The sequence below is a fragment of the Ilyonectria robusta genome (genome assembly GCF_021365365.1).
Source record: "Ilyonectria robusta strain PMI_751 chromosome Unknown BGZ61scaffold_17, whole genome shotgun sequence".
Classification (NCBI taxonomy): Eukaryota; Fungi; Ascomycota; class Sordariomycetes; order Hypocreales; family Nectriaceae; genus Ilyonectria; species Ilyonectria robusta.
Window position 1 is genome coordinate 777,835 of NW_025764451.1, and position 18,908 is coordinate 796,742.

The 18,908-nt window shown below is 46.0% G+C and overlaps 6 protein-coding genes across 6 annotated transcripts; 4 read left to right on the forward strand and 2 right to left on the reverse strand.

Moving 5' to 3' along the window:
* Positions 1–1,453: 1,453 nt before the first annotated feature.
* On the reverse strand, positions 1,454–2,972 carry BGZ61DRAFT_496328 (uncharacterized protein; the record flags this gene model as incomplete). The annotated part of the gene is made up of 2 exons (XM_046251005.1): positions 1,454–2,099; positions 2,932–2,972. 2 exons carry the CDS (start codon positions 2,970–2,972, stop codon positions 1,454–1,456), a joined length of 687 nt encoding a protein of 228 aa, XP_046101230.1.
* A 4,297-nt stretch (positions 2,973–7,269) lies between these two features.
* On the forward strand, positions 7,270–8,248 carry BGZ61DRAFT_456660 (uncharacterized protein). The gene is made up of 3 exons (XM_046246545.1): positions 7,270–7,608; positions 7,657–8,015; positions 8,066–8,248. The coding sequence occupies exons 1-3, from the start codon at positions 7,429–7,431 to the stop codon at positions 8,079–8,081; spliced, it is 555 nt and encodes a 184-aa protein (XP_046101231.1). The 5' UTR covers positions 7,270–7,428; the 3' UTR covers positions 8,082–8,248.
* A 3,213-nt stretch (positions 8,249–11,461) lies between these two features.
* BGZ61DRAFT_358646 (uncharacterized protein) lies at positions 11,462–12,859 on the forward strand (the record flags this gene model as incomplete). The annotated part of the gene is made up of 5 exons (XM_046240986.1): positions 11,462–11,605; positions 11,695–11,731; positions 11,791–12,256; positions 12,313–12,443; positions 12,501–12,859. The coding sequence occupies 5 exons, from the start codon at positions 11,462–11,464 to the stop codon at positions 12,857–12,859; spliced, it is 1,137 nt and encodes a 378-aa protein (XP_046101232.1).
* Positions 12,860–13,299: 440 nt separating this feature from the next.
* On the reverse strand, positions 13,300–14,402 carry BGZ61DRAFT_359094 (RTA1 like protein-domain-containing protein; the record flags this gene model as incomplete). Its single annotated transcript, XM_046241036.1, has 2 exons — positions 13,300–13,537; positions 13,597–14,402. 2 exons carry the CDS (start codon positions 14,400–14,402, stop codon positions 13,300–13,302), a joined length of 1,044 nt encoding a protein of 347 aa, XP_046101233.1.
* Positions 14,403–16,978: 2,576 nt separating this feature from the next.
* On the forward strand, positions 16,979–17,686 carry BGZ61DRAFT_535469 (uncharacterized protein; the record flags this gene model as incomplete). The annotated part of the gene is made up of 1 exon (XM_046254280.1): positions 16,979–17,686. One exon carries the CDS (start codon positions 16,979–16,981, stop codon positions 17,684–17,686), a length of 708 nt encoding a protein of 235 aa, XP_046101234.1.
* A 104-nt stretch (positions 17,687–17,790) lies between these two features.
* BGZ61DRAFT_358803 (putative undecaprenyl diphosphate synthase-domain-containing protein) lies at positions 17,791–18,870 on the forward strand (the record flags this gene model as incomplete). Its single annotated transcript, XM_046241002.1, has 1 exon — positions 17,791–18,870. The coding sequence occupies one exon, from the start codon at positions 17,791–17,793 to the stop codon at positions 18,868–18,870; it is 1,080 nt and encodes a 359-aa protein (XP_046101235.1).
* Positions 18,871–18,908: the final 38 nt, after the last annotated feature.

Below are 18,908 nucleotides of genomic sequence, written 5' to 3' on the forward strand. Positions count from 1 at the left end.
GGACTCGGCGATAAGCCGAGCCGCTATTGCGAGTTCCGCCGGGATACGATAGCCTGTTGAGAGACGACGCTTCGCTCGGATTTCCATCATCCCTAGGAGCATTGCGGCGGGAGAGAGAGTGTGTATCAGCTGTATAATCTAACAGAGCGTCAGGTTGTCCAGCTTCACTGGTGTCCTAAGACTGATGCTTGTTGAAGAGTAGATTGCCGACTCCGTCTTTGTTGACAACAGCAAGAACCTGGAGAGCCTGCTCTATCATACATTTAGCATATCCATAAGTCACATGTGAACGGATGATGCGAGCTGCTACACCTTCTGGGTTCTGGGCACTATGGGCTCGACTGCTGTCTATTTGTCGGGCGCAGGGCTCTACTCGTGGTTCTTTAAATACATTTAGGATTGTCTTGACACGGAAGACTGCTCGGAGTCAAGGTAAAATAGCGTTAGGACCTATGGATCTACAACCTCTTTACCGAAATCACGGTTGAGAGGGTGACACCATGCAGGGCATTACAACACCTGCCAAGCACAATGTCAACGGCTTCTTGTCGTTGTTTCCTGCCCGGGTGCAGGGCTCTGAGGAAATCTCCGGGGGTGTCGCACGTTAACAGGGTTCCAGATGTACACGTTGGACGCACTGCGAAACTTTGACGTGCCCGATATGTTCAAGACGGCATTAGCCTCCCAGGTTCTGTGCGACTGCTATATGACCATGTTTGGGGGGTCGGGGATAGAGGCACTCTCGATTAAAAAAACCCTAGCTGGCTCAATTTGCGATGAGGGATGCAACGAGTCTCTGATAGATTAGTTCACAAGTGTCGAGACGGCATGTTAGGACTACAACATTTCTCGACAACTACCGCCACACCCATGCAGGCCGGAGTCAACGAGATATGCTCCGACTGCTACGTGAAAAAGCTAGCAATGATGCAAGGCTCACTGTATTCGTTCTATGACGACTGGCTTCAGGTCGATTTGGAACTCGCCTACGAACAATGCGTTGAAGACGGACCGACGGCAATCCAACCGTCCCTAGACCATATTTCGGATGATTTAGCTTTCTAATTCTGTGTATCCGACAATCTTTACGCAGTCGGCGAAGGCGATGATAATTGTGAGGAAGTAGCCTACCTCAACAACGTCTCTCCCGTGGCCCACAATGTCAAATCGGCGATCCAGAATTGCAGTGGAATTCCCATCGGCACAGAGCTCCCTCTTCCCCTCGCATGTGCTAGCCTCGTCCAATATTCGGCAAACGACACTTGGTCTGGCTTGGAGGTGGATCAAAAGCTGGACAGCTGCGCCACCATTGCATGGGCGCGGGCATCAACATCGCCCAGCAACTCGCAGCTAACCTATCTCTACGTACCGAATTGCCAGATTGCAGGAATATTCTGGCCTCCTATATGGTACCGACGTACGAGTGGGTAAAATGAAGCACATTCTCTCATATCTAGTCCAGCTCCGGATGAAATGGGAACATGCCATAGAAATTATGAACCCCGTCCGTTTCATCCGGCAACCCAAGTTCAGAAATATCTGAATCACCCAATCCAAAGCATAGGGGGAACAGCTGGTCTTGAATGCCTACCCGAATCCAAAATCTGCCCCCTTCTTCGGGGTCACGCTGCCAGTCGGTCAAGAGCTTGACATGGAGCCTTAGCTGAGCGCGAAATGCCTTGTGGGGTGTCGGGTTGTCGCGCATCTGTAGCAGATGATCTATGCCCTGTTGATCGAGCATGATGCAAAAAGAATATCTTCCCATCACCATGCGCTTCCCAACTTCTGGCTGTAGATGTTCATTGACCCAGGCGTCAAAGCGCTTGCCCACTTCCTCGACGCCCGCTCCATCCAGAGTTGCGGCATCTTGCATAATATCGCAGTGGAATCGCCGAGCTAGTTCCTCGTTGGGGGCGGGATCCAGCGGGGCCTCGTTGGGAAGCCGCTTAACTTCGAGTTCTCTCATAACAAAACGGTTTGCCCAAAATTTAAGGCTTTCAATGGCTTTTGGAAACGTCTCATCTGATTCAGGGGTATAGACGGTGCGGAAAATAGTGTAACCCCATGAATACGGGCGGTCATGAAAGGATGATAATCGGCTGAGTAGCTTCAAGTACGCTCGTACTTGTCTATCGGGTTCTTCGGGGGGCAAACGACGTGGCAAACGACTCGGCAGGTCGATCAACGACGTCGGGATTGGGGTGAAGGATGCCATAGCTGTACGGCGAAGGAGTGCAAGATGAATGATGAAGAATTTTGCGGGGTCTTATGGTGCTTATAACTTATAAGCCTCGAGTTGGCTAGGAGATGGGAGTGGGGTTCCATAAATGACTTTGCCAAGAAGCCGGGGGTATGGAAGAGTAAAAGCAGAGGCAGTCAGTCAATTTAGCACATTATTGACATCAGTTACCCTATAGTCCTGCGCATCTAGCGGAGGCACGCGATGTTACCAGTGTAGCGAGTGTGTGGGGCAAGGGAAACTGAAATTCCAGCAACAGGCAGATTGGAAACAATTGTTATAGCAAATCGTCTGTGTCAGTACGGAGGTAGAGATTGAAGTAATTGGATTCTATGTCTAGGAGTTGAGGACGCTGGTTGCAGATGATCATGGTGCCGCGTTTGGAGGACATTTTTCCTCCCAAGGCGCCCCAGCCGCCGAGGCATCGTGACGGTCCCATTAGCAGTGCACCACCACACAACTAGCGTCGTGCTTGAATTTAATCAAGGACGGTATAGATCGAGGAACTGACGGGTCTCGAGGCTGTTGAATTTTATTTGAAGGGAGGTTTTATCGTCAGCGGCTATACACGGGCATGTTGCATTTGAAAGTGAGGTAATGATGATTTCGTCTTAAACAAAGTTTACTCTTCAAGAGATTCAAGTCTCCGAGGTGGGAAAAGCGTCAGGCGGGAAGCTCGTGACGTAACTTACAACCGGTGCCCGAGAACCACCAACCTAAACTCCCGCTCCATGGCATCCTGATCCACCCCCCTGCTTCAACTTCATAACACACCTGCAGGTCAAGAACCTTCCGTTTGTCCGGCGAGAGTAGAAACATTATTCCTGTGGAATCGTGGACCGTCACCGTGCCTTTGAGGCTGTCCAGACGCATCTGTCCAACATACCGTTTTCAACTATCTTGATACTCTAAAAGCAGACTAATAATAGCCGCAACCCCTTCAAGTCTTGAATGGCATGAAGTTATGGCAGTGACATGAGTTAATGGGGCTGATGTATAAAACAGTTGCTCCTCTGGTCTTGATATAGGGTATGTGAGTTGTTTGATTTTAAATGGCGGATTGGTTTCGCTCTTTTGTATATTTAGGCCTTTAAATGCAACCTCCCTAATACCGGACTAAGACTCTTCGAAGAAGAGCCGGGTTGGAGATGTTATTAACCGGCTAAGAAGCAGATAGTCGAGATATTGGTTTTTCTTAGGTTGTAGGCCGATTGCCCAAATGCATCTAGTATTTATCTTTATCTATATGGTATTAGGACTAATATAGAACTTAATTAATAAACTTATAATAAGCTCTTGTCCTGGATACTGATTTGGGCGTTTTTATACTTCGGCGATAAACTTACCTTTGTCTATTGGCAGATGAAGCTAAACTGCTGCCCGGCGCTTTGTTATTTAAGTTTGGTAAAACTTTCTGTCATCCTTAAAATCATTCTCCAGACGATATACATGGATTGCTATAATCTGGGAGTGCTAATATGCTGAATACCCTATGATACTCTTATAGTTGCAGTTAAGAAGACTTATCCTTGGTATCTGGGAAGCCTTGCTGAGAATGTAGGACTGGAAAGGTTTAGTAAGTAGTTGCGGAATGGCCTAGGATTTTGACTCTGGGTTTTGTCCATATTCTAACCTGTGCAGTTTGATACCCTGTGTATGATGTGAGTAAGAAATATTCAGAATAAAGTGTGTTATCTTATATCGGTTGTAGCTTGAAGTTGGGTGTGTTCTAATAAAGGTAGAGTCCTCCACTATAGTCCCGGTATTGTCTTAATAGTTGATTCTTCCTTAGAGTTTGTAGCCCTAATTTTGCGGATGCCTAAATGGTTATGGGCTATATAAATCAAATCTACAGGGCCTTGGGGTGGTTTGATCTTCCTGATTTGCTGTTCTTCTTGCTCCTGTATTCGAGGGCGCTTATTTGACAATACCGCAATATAAGACACTCCCTTGAATATGATATACCTGGCTTAAAGTGGCCCTGTAGGTAAAATTGTAGTTATACCGGCTGGTACTGCAACTATTTTAGAAATATGCACTGTGTGGGCTAGTATAAGCGCAGAGAGGCAGTGTTAAACAACCATGCGGGATACATCCCCGTTGAAACTGTATGTATGACACAAGATGTTGGTAAATCTCGCTTATAACTATTTGTGACGTCGATTAAGCTCGAGGAGTGAGGGTATGTAATCGTTCTTGACCATGTTGATGAATTCTGGACGCGAGGTATCCCCGAGCTGCTGGGACTCAATGCATCCTGGATGACAGCCAATAGCCTGTCTATTCTGTGAGATTTCTTCCAATGATGGGAAGTAATAGTCAATCCCTGCCGCTTCTGGCTCTTCGTCTTATTCTGCTTCGGCCTCAGAGTTTTCATATTCTTCTTCATCTTCTTCTAATCCGGTAGAGAAGTATTTTGGCCTCTGTGAAAGCAAATTATCTTGAGTCACTAGTTGTTCGGTTAGCTATTGATCACCTCGGATAAGTGATGGCCACCAAACCAACTAAAACATCTTCGCCTTGAGCAAATTCAAACCTGCACAGTCCACACCACGGTCGAATATGCTTGAAAGACATGTTGAAATACGCATTGTCTCGCGATGATGTAATGAGAAAAAGAGTTGAGGTTTGGTGCAATAGTGAGAAAATCGCTTTAGGCGGGAAAGTTTGAGACATATTACATAAGCACTGATACCTAAAATGTACTCTGTACTTACTCTGTAGTTGCATCGGCAATAAACTGTGGCTGAGTTGACTGGTGCTGGTTGGGCAAGGTGCGCAAAAGTGCAACCATGAAAATCCGAAATTGAAAAAATCACAACCACGCGTCACGTTATGCTGGGAAATACCTGACGGTTATTGTATGATGATCACATACCTTCAATACCACGGTCTCTAGAGGATCTAGTATCTGTACGAGATATTCTTCGGACTAAATTTAACAAAGGTGAAATATATATAATGTATATAATAAGCGAGCTGGCCGGATAAGCAAGCTGGCTACCTAACTACACCTTTACGAATGGATATTAAGATAAAACAACCACAATACCTAAAATCAACTAAAATCAATCACTAATATCTTTATTAGATATATCTATATTAGCTTTATAGGTATGGGTATTATACCCAGGTTGCCTATATCTTCTATATTGCTATTCCCTTATCTCCATCTGCCTCTTCTAACTATAATTTTATAGTATTTCCTGCTATATCTACTTAGCAATTTCCCTCTAATCTTATAGTTCCTGCCCCTTAGCTACTATTATACTGCCTAAATATTAGAGTTGTATTTTTTTTACTCTTTGCTGTTAGCTAAGGGTTGTATTTACCTCCTGAAGCTTATTAACCTCTATCTTTAATAATGCCATTTAGTATATTATTCCTCGCGCTCTCTTTGCAAATTGGTTTATAGTAGCTAGAATGGATATCGAAGAGCTGCCCTGATAATAGCTGATTTGATCTTTAATAAAATTGGTTTGTGAAGTAGCTTTAATTAGGTTATTTGGGGTTTTTAGAACCTAGAGGTTAGGCAGCTTGGAATCCCCCTCCGCAGGCGATAGAGTCTGCAACTTGATATCTAATTGAGAAAGTACACTTTCTGGATTATAGGGGATAAGTTCTATACCTTGAAAACCTCTCTAGATGTTTTTTTCTGATATTACGCTTTGAAATGCAGCTTGAAATATAGGAAAGAAATTGACCTTAGTAATATAGATAATCTAGGTCTTTATTATATCCTTAATTTATTGACTGTAGGCCTGCTTAAGTAGCTTAAAGTAGCTAATATTAAGTAGCTAGAGGATATAAAATAAATATAGTAGTATATATAGAGTAATAATTTTTTTTTTTTATAGAATAGCTTGAATTTGGTTAAATAGTAGCTTTTATGCCTATTTAATATAAGAAGGTAATAAAAGCTAGAAGAATATACCTTTAAATATTTATTAAAGTACTGGATCTATTTAAGGCCTTTTTTATTTATTATCTAGCTATTATTAGAAATTATAATAATCTAGTTTTAAGATAGGATTCTTTTATTATACTAGGCTATAAGATAATATTAGCCTATAATAATAATAAATAGTAGGATTGCCTATTCTTAGAAATTAATACTTTAAATTACTATAACTTATTCTCTATTTTCTAACTAGGTTATTTTTAGTTTTTTATATTATTTAGTATTTATAATAACTATTCTAATTAAGATAATATCTATTATAAACCTAGTTTTATTAAAGTTATAGATATTCAACTTATTAATATTATATTTTATAATTATATTTTATATAAGCTAAAACTAGCTTTAAATAATATTAGAATCTTTATATTAAGCTCTTTAATAGTTATATCTATATATAAAATATATTTTAAGCTCTAGTTAGTATTTAATAAAATTTAAAGCCTAGTACTTACTAACTAGAGGTATATTATAGTTAGCAAGTAGTTAATTAGCTATATTTTTTATATTATAAAGCCAGAGAGGAAATAATTATAAATCTAGGTTAAGAATATACTTAATAATTATCTTCTCCTTTAAATCTATAAGTTTATGTAAATTGGGCATACTATTGCGTTGAGGAGTTATTCCCTTAAGATAAGTACTAAGCGTTAAATAACTAATATTATAGATCCTAGCTGCTACTTATGCGCTTAGCTGGGGGTCTTTTTAGATAGCTTCGATAGCTAGGATTATTTGATTCTTTTTGCTAAGAGTTTCTATAATTTTTGGTGGAGAAATAGCAGATTGAAAGTAAAATATATTAAGGGCACGAGCGGGTGGCCAGCTCGCTTATCCGGCCAGCTCGCTTATCATGTACATTATACATTTTTTATAAAATAGCTTAGCAGCTACAGCACTCTAACCTTCTGTAGCTATAGCGGATATAGCGCCCTTGGCGCCCCAGGCCTATAGCCTTCTGTATCCGGATTTTTATTGTTGCTTTTGCGCACCTTGCCCAAGGTGCCACCGTAGTCCCGTGACCTCACGCGAGCAGTTTAGCCGGATGCCCAAAACATCCCACCACAACCCATCAAAACCCAACCACTGCCCTCTACGTACGTTAGAGCTACCACGAAGTCCATCGCCTCCAATCTTAGACCTGACACGCCGTCAATACGAGAACAAGGCCCTCCCGAGACTTATATTTGCCTTCCCAAGGAGGCGCAGCTGGCAGAGTTCAAGCCCGATGGATAAGGCAGTTGTCCTCGAAGCACACCCGGATATTCGCAACCTGGCTGTCCGAGCCTGTCACGAACACAATGAAAGCACCTTCTTCAAGACGTCTGAGACTGGAGGAATGAGTATGCACGAGTACAATATGACAAAAACCCATGCGGAAATATACGATGCCTTCACAAAACAGCATGTAAGTGGGAGCGGCATCTTCTAAGTAATTTATTAACTGGTACCTTAGGTAAATGATCTCATACCCGACCTAGAGAAGTCTTACGGTACCGGAGCTCTCGTTCGACAGCATAGTCCGTTTATAATGATGAGCGGTGGATCACTTCGTTCACAAACAGAACAAACCATTATTATTATCCCGCTAGGTTACCTCCGGAGCTATCCATCTATGCCGAAACCAGCCAGCGGTTTCGCCGTGGTCCATAGTGACGGAGACTATGAACCTGTTGTCTCTACCCGATCTACTCAGGATAGCAGATGGTCTGAGATAAGGTGGCAGACCGGAACCTATATTCGTGTGCCACCCAATAACCGCGTGAGGGTGGAAGCAGGAATCCTCTTTTGCCTGATGGCTAGCATTACCCCCCAGTAAGCCGAGATCAGCTACCGCGAGGTAGTCCTACTGACCGGCTCACTAGGTCCAGTGAAAGCTAGCGGTCGAGGAAATTCCCAATCGTCAAGTCGAGTGCTTTGTCAGAATCAATGAGTAAACGAGTCAACATGCGCAGCTAGCCCGTCAGTGGAGCCGTACCTGATCGACGGCCGTCGGTGTATGTAGATGCCATATTATACAGAAAACCCCAATTACGTCTAAGAATCGATTACTGAATCGCCCCTTGTGAAACCAAAGATATGCGTAGACTCTGGTGATGTCTCTGAGTGTAATGGATGTTAGGTGTCTCGCTTACTCCATCAGTAGGGGGGTTCCGTGGAGAGGGCTTCACGTACTAGGACTGATTTTCTCATCAGCCGATCCCCTCAAAAAGGCATCATCTACGAATATGAGATCGAGGGTTCTGGGCTCGCATCACAGTGGGCGGGTGAAGCAGATAAGCTTTGGCTCCCCGGGAATGACGCTGTTTGGGTATTGAGTCTATCGCTGGACGACATCAAAAAAGGAAGCTCATGTCTATCGTTGTGTATAAGATCATCTGGCTTGGGGATTGCATCATCAGTGGATTTGTGCCTAGCTAGCTAATGAATTGCAACAGCTTGCCTGGGGCAGCAAGGCATGGAACTCAATTTGACCTTGATTGTCTCTTTACTTAAATTCTATCAAGTCCCCATTACACTTACATAAATACATCATTGCCATTATTCGCTCTTACCTATATCTTGATGACAAATCATACCAGATCAGAGTTCAAAAGGAGGAGACACTATTGCCGCCCTCACTGTCAACAGTATTCCTTCACTAATTACATCTAGTAGGAGGAATTCAGACTGAACGGCAACAATAGTACGTCGTCGTTTTCCCAAAGTGCATGTTGGCATAAGTTCCAACGGAATATAGAGTTGGCTCATTTCTGCATGCCTAGTTTAATAGACTGCAGTGGTCGAGCTCGTTTTGTTTGAGGAGCTGCTCAAAGCTCCAGCCGAGTTACTTAACAGCTAATTGGATGGACTTATGTTTCTTATATCAGGTCTATGAGGGTTATTTCGGTCCATCATACCCAGTAGACTCAATTCTTTCTGAAGTTGGGTCGTATTGTCCTCGCTGATGTCATCCAAAAACCCAAGCTAGTCGCTGTAGTTGGAGCATACGTCATGCTAGGTATTCTAGTGGGATAGCTTAAGAAATCGATTCGCAGAGTTGACAATTTGATCTTAGGAGGCTTTTGAGCGTCATTCTGAACTACTCCTGCTTTTGAAGAACTCAGCTCTGCTATAAGCTGAACAGTATATTGAGTGGTCAGGTTGCTGGAGCCGAGATTCTCTTGCTGTAGGTAATTAGAAAACCTATTATGTAGGTTGTTAAAAGGTTTTCAGGATTAATTAAGTGAGGTTAAGCTAGGAGATGGTATTATATTCTATATAGATGTCGGCTGTAGTGTTGTATCAGTATAGGGTAAATTGGGAGCTATATGTTGTCCAGTGCAGTCCAGTTTCTGTCAGAGATGACAGAGATGTCAAATTCGAAACTTCCAACCATCTGCCTGGTCACTTTAGTACACGTCTTGTACTTGGCCATGTATGCAGCGATCTCTCAAGCTCCTAGACACACTTGTCGTCTGAGCCTTGGGTCCGGTAATACTTGGTGAGTTTTCTAGAGCGGCATGGAAACCGGGCTAATACCATTGACTACATTTTCTTGAGATAACAGAAGAACTCAAGTCCCGAGATCTCAAACTCACTCACATCCATTCATTGATCTGCACAGTCGCATTGACTGTCTACGCGATAATGCAGGTCTATTCAAACAAATAACGCCACCGGTCTTATGAAACTTCATCAGTCAGTTAGGCTTATTTCATCCATTGAAAGAATAATAATGATCAACGTGCTATGGGATATTAAAGATTTGTATCGTGGGTGCATCAGGGTTGGCAGGTGAAGTTGTATATGGCTCTACGATACTTTAGAAGCGGCAGGCAAGAATAGTTTAATTTCACTGCAATTGCCCACTGATTAAATGATATTGAGCCATTGCAATCGCGCTCTAATTTAAACCGTACGGATAAGCATCCTTTTTAGATCCGGCATTACAGGCCATCCACGAACTGCCCACTTGGCTGGGGCCAATATTAATATGCAGGAAAATAGCAGATGTGAATTACCCCTCGATCTGGGTATAATAAGGCTTCAGCTTTCCATGTGCATTTGATCGATACAAAAGCCGAGATCGAATGGTGAGACACCATCGGCGCTACTGTTCAGTGCCATCAATCGGATCGGCTGGACCGCCTCTTACACCAATGCACGTTGAGTCCCTGTCCCATCCACGCACAGAGTAGAGCGAATGCGACTGCGATGAAGCAAGCGTCTATGTATTATGATCGACAGTGCCCCTCTGTTGATAAAGCCCATGGCCAGCGCAGGGGAAGATAATAAAAGGGCATCAATTAATGGCTGCCTGGTGAGGAATCTTCAGCTCGGATTCGCTTATGATTGGATTAGATCCCTGTCCGCAACCTCCCGGCTGGCTTATCGTTGGCTTGCTGTTGTGCACATCAGCATCCTGCAGACCACGCCAGGCGCTGATCTGCGCCCACCTCTCGCCCGACTTTCAAGCGATTGCCACGAAAATGACGCATCAAGTGCAGCGAAGCTGAAGATAAGAAGGGCCCCTGGTGCAGCGTCCAATCGCCTTGGGCTCTTTGCAATGCCGTGGCACGCCAGCCTTTTCACTGCTCCCCCTGCCCTCGGCTGTGTATTCCGTACATCCGTAATACAGTGCTGAGCGGTTTAAGGTACAGCCCTGGGAGCGGAGCCTGGGTCCATTCATCTCGGTAGATGGTGGTTGAGAGCCCTGTTCACCGCTTATGAGAGTGCCCTCGTGAAGAATTCATTGCCAAGCCCGCTTCCCTTTGTGATCGAGTGCCACGACAGGCTCTCACCAGCTGACGACGTGACACTGTTGCCGAGTTTGGGGCTGATTCTGCCTTGTTCCAGAACCTGCTTTTTGCAGCTGGGATAGCAGAGGCCCAAGGCGCGGCATTGAGGTAAGGCTGCAATCTGCTGTGTTCTAGAAGCAAGACAGCGTCCTAGCCCGACAATCTGACCCGGCAATTCGTTCCCCAGATTGGCTTCCATGCCTCTAGTCCTGTCAATGTGACCCTCTCGCATGAAGCTACCAACCTGGCCACTCAAGATAGTACCTACGGCTAGCCAAATGTGAATCTGACCGACAGTCCCCCATTCAAATGCCCATCACCGCCCCGCCACTCCGCCCCCCGCTCGCATTTCTTTGATCATTGTCAGTCGCTGCGTGATCTGATCCTGGAAACTTCACTCTTGTCACCTCAATCCTCGGACATCCTCGAGCCCCTCCCCCCCTCATGACTACAACCTCGTGAGAGCTAGCAGTCTCCACCATGACTGGGCTCCAACCGAATGTCTTCGCCGCAATCTCCATCACCTGGGCCGCCGCGCTCACTGCGCTGGTGCTTCGGGTCGTCGCGCGACGCATGACGAAAATGGCCTGGTGGTTTGATGACTACTTCTGCGTGTCAGCATTTGTGAGTTCACCCCGGCAGATTAAGAGTCAGCGCAAAATTGAAGCAACAAACTGGATGAAACGAGCGCTAACAAACCACACAAACAAAAGGTATTTGCCAGCGGATACAATACCATCCTGCTAATATGTAGACACCACTTCCTACGGCACCTCCAGCACGTTCTGCAAGTATTAACTGCCACCCAGGGACCATTGACTGGGGGCTTGGCCAATTCGTCGACCCGTCCCTCAGCGAAGCGCAGCGAGAACACCAGCTGCTGCATTCAAGACTTCTCATGTACTGTAGCCAATTTTGCTATGCCTTCTCGATCGCGTCGTCAAAGTTCGCAATACTGGGCCTCTACTGGCGCCTTTTCAAGCTATCCTCCATTCGAATCCCCATTCAGATAATGTTTGTGATATCGCTCATTTGGATCATCCTGCGGACCTTTATGGTAATCTTCCACTGCATCCCCGTCCAGGCCTACTGGGATAAGTCAATCAAGAATGCTCGCTGCGAGATCAATGACGCCCAGTTCTTCTTCGGCACCGTCCTGACACACTTCGTCATGGATGTCATTATTCTCGTCTTGCCGACTATTGAACTAAGCAGACTTCATTTACCTCTTGGCCAGAAGCTTGCGGTTATGGGCCTCTTCGTCATCGGCTCCATGTACGTTTCCGATTCCATTCCACCACCCCGACATGCACAACCGCTAATGACCCCAGTGTGTGCCTCGCATCGATATTCGTCATTATTGAGTCGGTTCGATACGACGTCAATACAACAGAAATGTCACACGACGTTGCCTTGAATTTCATGTGGGGAGCAGTTGAGCTCAATATCGCAATCGTCTCCGGTAACTATCTATGACTACATCCTTTCCACTCCAGGACCACTTACCCATCTATCTTAGCTTGCTTCCCTTTGCTTCGGCCGATCTTTCGCCGCATCCTTCCCCGGTCATTCCTGAGCTCCTACGGCAGAAGCCACCCAAAAAGCCGACCTATCAACACCATCAGGTTGACTACCATCGCAAGGAGCGAGGGAAAGGACAGCGAAGAATCAGGCTCAAGTCATCAATTGGCTGATACGGAGCGTGGCCTATCGAGAACCACCAACGTTGAACAGACTTCAGAAGGACACCAAGTCGTCACTCCCATCCAATTACCCAGCTCACGCCAAACTGGAAGTGGAGAAATGGGGGCCATCTACGTTATAAATGATATGGCGATACAGGTGCAGGAAGTGAAACACCCGACCTCTCCATTATGACGGGCTTAGGATGATGGGAGTTATGTCGAATACAGTTCTTTTCTTTCGTGTCGTGCCTACTGCAGGCAATGTGAACAGCCCATTTTTACTCTGCCGCCAACCCGCCATATTTTCGAGGCCAAGGGATTGGGTCCTACACAATCCCTTCTCCTCTGGTACCATTACACTAATTCTGTCGCTCACGAGCTGAAGCAAGTGAATCAGTCTCTTAATTATTTTACCGGGTTATCCAAAGTCCACAGTCCGGGTATCTGCATAACGTACTTCTTCAGCGCGGAGTCTCGTCCTACGTAGTCCTGGAAAACTAATTTAGCCATTTCCATTGTATCGATATGAGCACTAAAGTAATTTAACAAAGTTATCCGGAAATGAATTGAAAGTGGGGATGAGATGTCATCCCAACGGCCTTCTAAGGAACATTCTCGTGATGGTTCCTTCCACTATCCTGTCTTGAACATGGATCCCATCTCCGGTCCCTCCTGGCTCGACCCGCCCTCCAGCGATTTATCGGCCAGGATGCCTTCTCCAGACTTCTTCGAGAGAAAGGGGAAGAAGAACTGAGGATGGAAGACCGTGAGAATCCAGATCGAGATCAGCATCATAGCACCATCGAGAGTCAAGAAGGTCGCTTCGTTCTGCATGAGGTCATTGCCCCAACCCATCTGTTGCTCGGGAACACTATTGCATTATTTAGTCTTTAGTCCTACAATAAAGGCGTGGTAGAAACGTAAACTTACCGGTATACGCAACGGATAATGATAAGAATGTATGCCACAGTGATTGCGCGAACGAACATCTTCGTCTTTTTGTCGCTTGGCTTGATCGTCTGTTCAGACTCTGCGCAACTGTTCGCATTGTGGGCCTCGGCACCGGATGATCGCACTCCTCCCGCATTATTAGTGATCCCATGGCGTCGTCTCCATAGGTACAGCACCATCAAACCACCGCAAACCACCATATTGGCCATCTGGAAAGTCGTCCCGGCAACGAGGAGCGCTGATCCTACGTCGAGTAGCTCCTGGTTTTTAACCTCTCCGCCAATTGCCTTGGCGGAAACAATACCACCGGCAGACTGGATGACGATTGAAAAGAGATCCGTGCCGACAAAGACCCAGGGGTATAGCCAAGGCTTAAAAATGCTATACTCGGGTCCGTACCACAACACAATGTGCTTAAACGTCACCGAGATACTCGCGGCAACCAGTGTTGGCCCGAGAATGAGCATCACAAGCTGGAGAACAAAGGCGCCATACACCCAGGGATCAGAGCTCATGATAATGCGCCCAGTGTAGCCCATCATCTCGAACAGGATACCCATTGTCAGCCACGACGAGAAAGACCAGGTGCGGCCTTTAAATCCGAGTGCTAGCTGAGGGATAAGAGCAAGGCTATGAGCAGCGACAAAAAATATGCAAGCTCCGAGAGTGAAATAACCGCCGTAGAGCGAGGCCTCTGCGGGGCAAAGATCCGAGACGCCGTCCTTGCAGTTGTGAAACGTTGGCCTTCTATATCCCGCCGGGAGAGTGCTGTTTATGTCCGACATGGTTGTGCGTTCTGTAGAATTCACACGATCTGGTTGATGATGCCCTCCAGTACTCCGTTCGAGGCTGAGCCTCGAAAATGGCGGCGAAAGGGAAGAATGGCGGCTGAGACTTCCCTAAAAGAAGGGGGCCTCAGAGCGAGTAGGATGGCAAGATGTATATGAAGGAAATGTGAGAAATGGCTGTCTGAGAAAGCTATGCTTATTATTCGAGGGGAGGCCGGTTCAAATACTGTTTGAGAAGGGGCCTGTGGTGTGATAGATTTGATATAATGGCATGGGTAGAGTGATGATGCTTTGAACAATGTTGGGGAGCAAGCCGGACCTCGCCTGTCAAGCCAAAAGACATGTGAAAGGGGGTTTAACGCCTTAATCTCGTCATGTTATTGACCTTCCTCGGAGTTTTGGAATAGGTTCCACGATAGCCACGCAAATCGGCGAGAAAAAAGTCCCGTTCATCAACCTTGGCATGGATTGCACACGTCCGTTGGGTGGGCTGAGGGGCGACAGAAACTCCAACGGCGTTTTGGTTTGTATCGACTCCGATCGAAAATACCGGTCTGAGTGACCGGCTGATACGAAAAGAGATTATCATATTACATACGAAGGATTGTCTCCAGGGTTAACCACTGCTTCTAATCTGGCCAATCAACGTTGAAATTCGATGCCCAGGCGACTTCAACTTATTGCCAATCCGGAATATCTCCCAAGACTTTCACTTCTCCCCCAAAGCTATAATGGCTAAGAGAGAGAGGTTTTAGGAGGCTTTGTATCTCAAGTACCGACAGGGATGTGACGTCAACCCGGCCTTGGCTATCGTCTTGATTCTTGGTTCTTGACTCTTGGCGCTTGGCGCTTAACTCTTGGCACTTGGCTCCGTGGAGTGACATTTGACGTGGAAAACTCTCCATAGCGAAATAACTCTCATGCATCATCCCACCGAAATCTCCCGATACTTCTCATCTCATGTCAACACACCGCTTTTGGCCACGACCCGCGCATGCACCGCCACGCACTTCGTGACTGAGCGCATAGTGGAAGTGTGGAACGACTCAATGATCCACGAAAGGTATCACAATCTTTAATTGGCAATTGTTCGGGTTATTAGATCAGTTCATGGGGTAATACCAGGTGGGAAAAGATACGTTGGATGAATTTTTATGAGCGTCTCCTACAAACAAAAGAACAGGATGTTCTTCAGGCATAAGCCCACAATAAGTATTCACCACCAAATTGACCTTTCCCTGCGCTTTATTTTGTGATGTACACCAGAAAAAGCCAAACCGCCTTCTTTTATTGTATCATTTGGCCGAATTGGTATTTTTCCTCGTCCGGCTCGACCATCCGCAGCAAATGGATGGTGTTCTAGGGTAGTCTGCTGGAACGCGATGGTGTTTCCATGCACAAGATAGCGATAAGGGAAACTGCGCTGTGTACACAGCACATTGCAATCAAGCCATCAGTCTAAACGTAGGAATTTGACATCTGATTCGCTTTGTCTCATTTCGACATCGGCAAATATGCACAGGTATCGTGGCTTGTCCTGTGAAATTTCTCCACCGGCTTAAGAAGGTCTGGGCTTTTCGATAAATGCCTTGCAGCCAAGACTGGTCAGTTCATCGATAAATCTCAGCGATTGTTTGACTAAAATAACCAGCAGAACCAATTAACATCTGAGCCCTGTTTCAAAGTTGATAAATACTTAGGGGTCCCCAAAAGAGTATTTCCAGATGGGATGTGCGGGAATTTGTGAAAACCAAATACCGGGGCGGCGGGACGAAACTCAATCCGTCTTTCTCTTGCATCTTATTTTCAGCGATAGGCTGGATCCTTTGAAGCAGATTGATTCCAGTGCTGCAGCCTCAGACCCGTACTGCATTCTCAACCGAGACCAGTCTTGTATTCTGAACTGAGACAGACCTGATCCATGCAGGTCTCACATCGAAAGGTCAAGAGGGTATCATAGCAGACCCAATCATGATGTTTCGCCACAAGTAGGAAATATTCTTCTCCCCACTACAAATGCTAGGGCTGTGACTGGAGCGCTTTACAATCCTCGAGGTTTGCCCGTACGACTGCCTTAATAATCGATGGCCCTGAGAATTGATTGTAGCTCTTCCCGTATCTAGTCCGGCTATTGCCACGATGAAAGCGAAGAGAGGGATCGTGGGGACTACGTGGCTTTGGTTTATCTGATGATATTGAGTAAAGCTAAAAAAGTTATACATGGTAGACTGAGCGAGCACGGCATGGCTGCTTATATCACTGCATCATATCTCATGCACTTATCACTGTATCCTTTACTCAGCTATCCACATTCCGGGCAATTTATCCCTGCGTCAGGTTCCCAAGACACGGGATTATCCGATAGCTAGATTTTCACGCAGGGAGGGAGATGGATTACATGTGTCATTGACGCCCTTCCTTGATTGAGAGAGATATAATGGCGATGGTGAAAGTATACTTGTTAATGTATTGTAAACGCTAAACTCACGGGGCCTTCTCATCTGCTCCCTGGCCAAAGTCGGAACAACCACCCACCGACGCCTTTGTTATTGTTATGCTCAATTTACCCCAACATGGACTCTCAACTCCTCCTCCTGAAATGCGGCCTGCTCATAATTATCTTGTCCGCCGTCGCAATAGCCTACTACGTTACGACCTTGTTGCTACGCTATGGGAAGGATATCAAGGCCACAAAACTAGTGTGGAGAGATAAATATCCTTCCTTTGAAAACCTACACGCCCTCTTCGATCGAGGAGACATTATGGTCTCCGCCGTCCTCGTCGCCTCGAGTCTCCAGCTTTCGCACCCAGAACTTTCGAAAGTAATCAAGGCCCATAGTACATACAAGACCGACCCCTGGCGTCGACTTGTACGTACTGTAACCTTCATTTCTATCATGATCCGATCCAAGAGCTCCCAACGACGTCAAGTCATAAACTGGCTGCAAAAGCTGCACCGCTCCATTCCGTTGTTTGTCTTTGAGACCAATGTTGTAGTTTTTGCAACATTTGTGTTCGCAATTGTCAAGACACATGAGTTTTTGGGGAGCATAACTGCAGAGGAAGCAGACGGAGCAGTGAAGGCTGTCAAGAGCATGGCCGATAAGCTCGACCCAAGTGATCTGGGACGAAAGGTGCCGATGACGATGACTGAGGTAGAACAGTATCTGCAAAATGAATTACAATTTGATGGACATCAAACACCGAAGATCCAGCACGAGTATTTATTTCTGTGCAATCTGCTGGAGAAAAGGGCGCACCTGGAGACGGTGGGCTTTTGAGACGGCCATTCACTGTCGCTGCATTGTTTCTTTTCAGGAGATTTGTCTGGGCACTATCAGTCAACGTTATTAGAGATGAAAGATGCAGCCGTGGCGTCGTTGACATGTCCTTTTGGTGGTGTTTGAGAAAGGCGAGCTGCTTCCTTTCCCATTTTCACTACAGCATATGCCCTCGCACATTGACCTTGGATGGTACTTTGGATCTCTTGGTTTCTGGAGACTCGCGAATGGCCGATGTTTCAACCGACCTTTACCATGAGATATTTGGCAGCAATCACGACAGTCTTTTTAAAGGGCTGCCTAATGAATCGCTCCGACGCTTCCCAGACATAGAAGCCCACGTACCAACAATAGTGAACGCCAAGCGACCAATCTACTCCGTGTCTAGATTCTGCGAAGAATTTACGGAGGTTCTTAAGTGTTCATACTATCGGGGCAAGGTCCTGCATAACGTCGATCAACTACCACAGCACCTGGGTGTAATAATGGATGGAAACCGCCGCTATTCCCGCCATAGCGGGCTCGGAAGCGTTCTGGACGGCCACCAAGTTGGTGCTTACAAGCTCCTACAGGTTTTGTCGTGGGCCTTTAGCTCTGGAGTTCGAAACCTCACTGTTTGGGCACTGTCTGACGACAACCTCAAACGTGGAAGTCAGGAGCTCAACCCGCTGTTCTCAATGATGGCCGAGTACATTGAAGAGATAGTGGCGGGTGATGCAGCATTTCTCGTGCCTGAAATCCGTTTCCGAGTCGTCGGCAACAGGTCCATCCTTCCAGATCATCTCAATCATATGATTGACAAAGCCGAAGCTGCCACTTCCCAAAACATCAAATTCAACCTCCAAATGGCAATCGGCTACGGCGGACGCTCCGAAATCACACGCGCTGCAAGGCTGGTCGTGAAGGCAAAGGTGTTACAGGAGGGATTGTCAGTGGAAGAGGCAGTTAAAAATATCACCGAGGCTGATATATCTCGTCAGACATACTCGGCGCAACTAGGATTACCACAAATCGATACGATACTACGGACAAGTGGTGAGAACAGGCTAAGTGGCTTCGCATTGTGGGAGTCGCACCATGCGGAGTTTGCCATTGTCGAGGAGAATTGGCCAGAGCTTAGGCAGTCAACATTCTTAAGGAGTTTGCTGGATCTATCAAAGCGAAATAGGCGGCTTGGGGTGTAGAAGACGATACAGTTGCAATGATGTTATTAAGTGTGTGG

Coding starts and splice junctions, on each gene's coding strand:
- BGZ61DRAFT_456660 (XM_046246545.1), top strand. CDS start 7,429: ATGGATAAGGCAGTTGTCCTCGAAGCACACCCGGATATTCGCAACCTG. Junction 7,609..7,656: donor ATGCCTTCACAAAACAGCAT/GTAAGTGGGAGC, acceptor CTGGTACCTTAG/GTAAATGATCTCATACCCGA.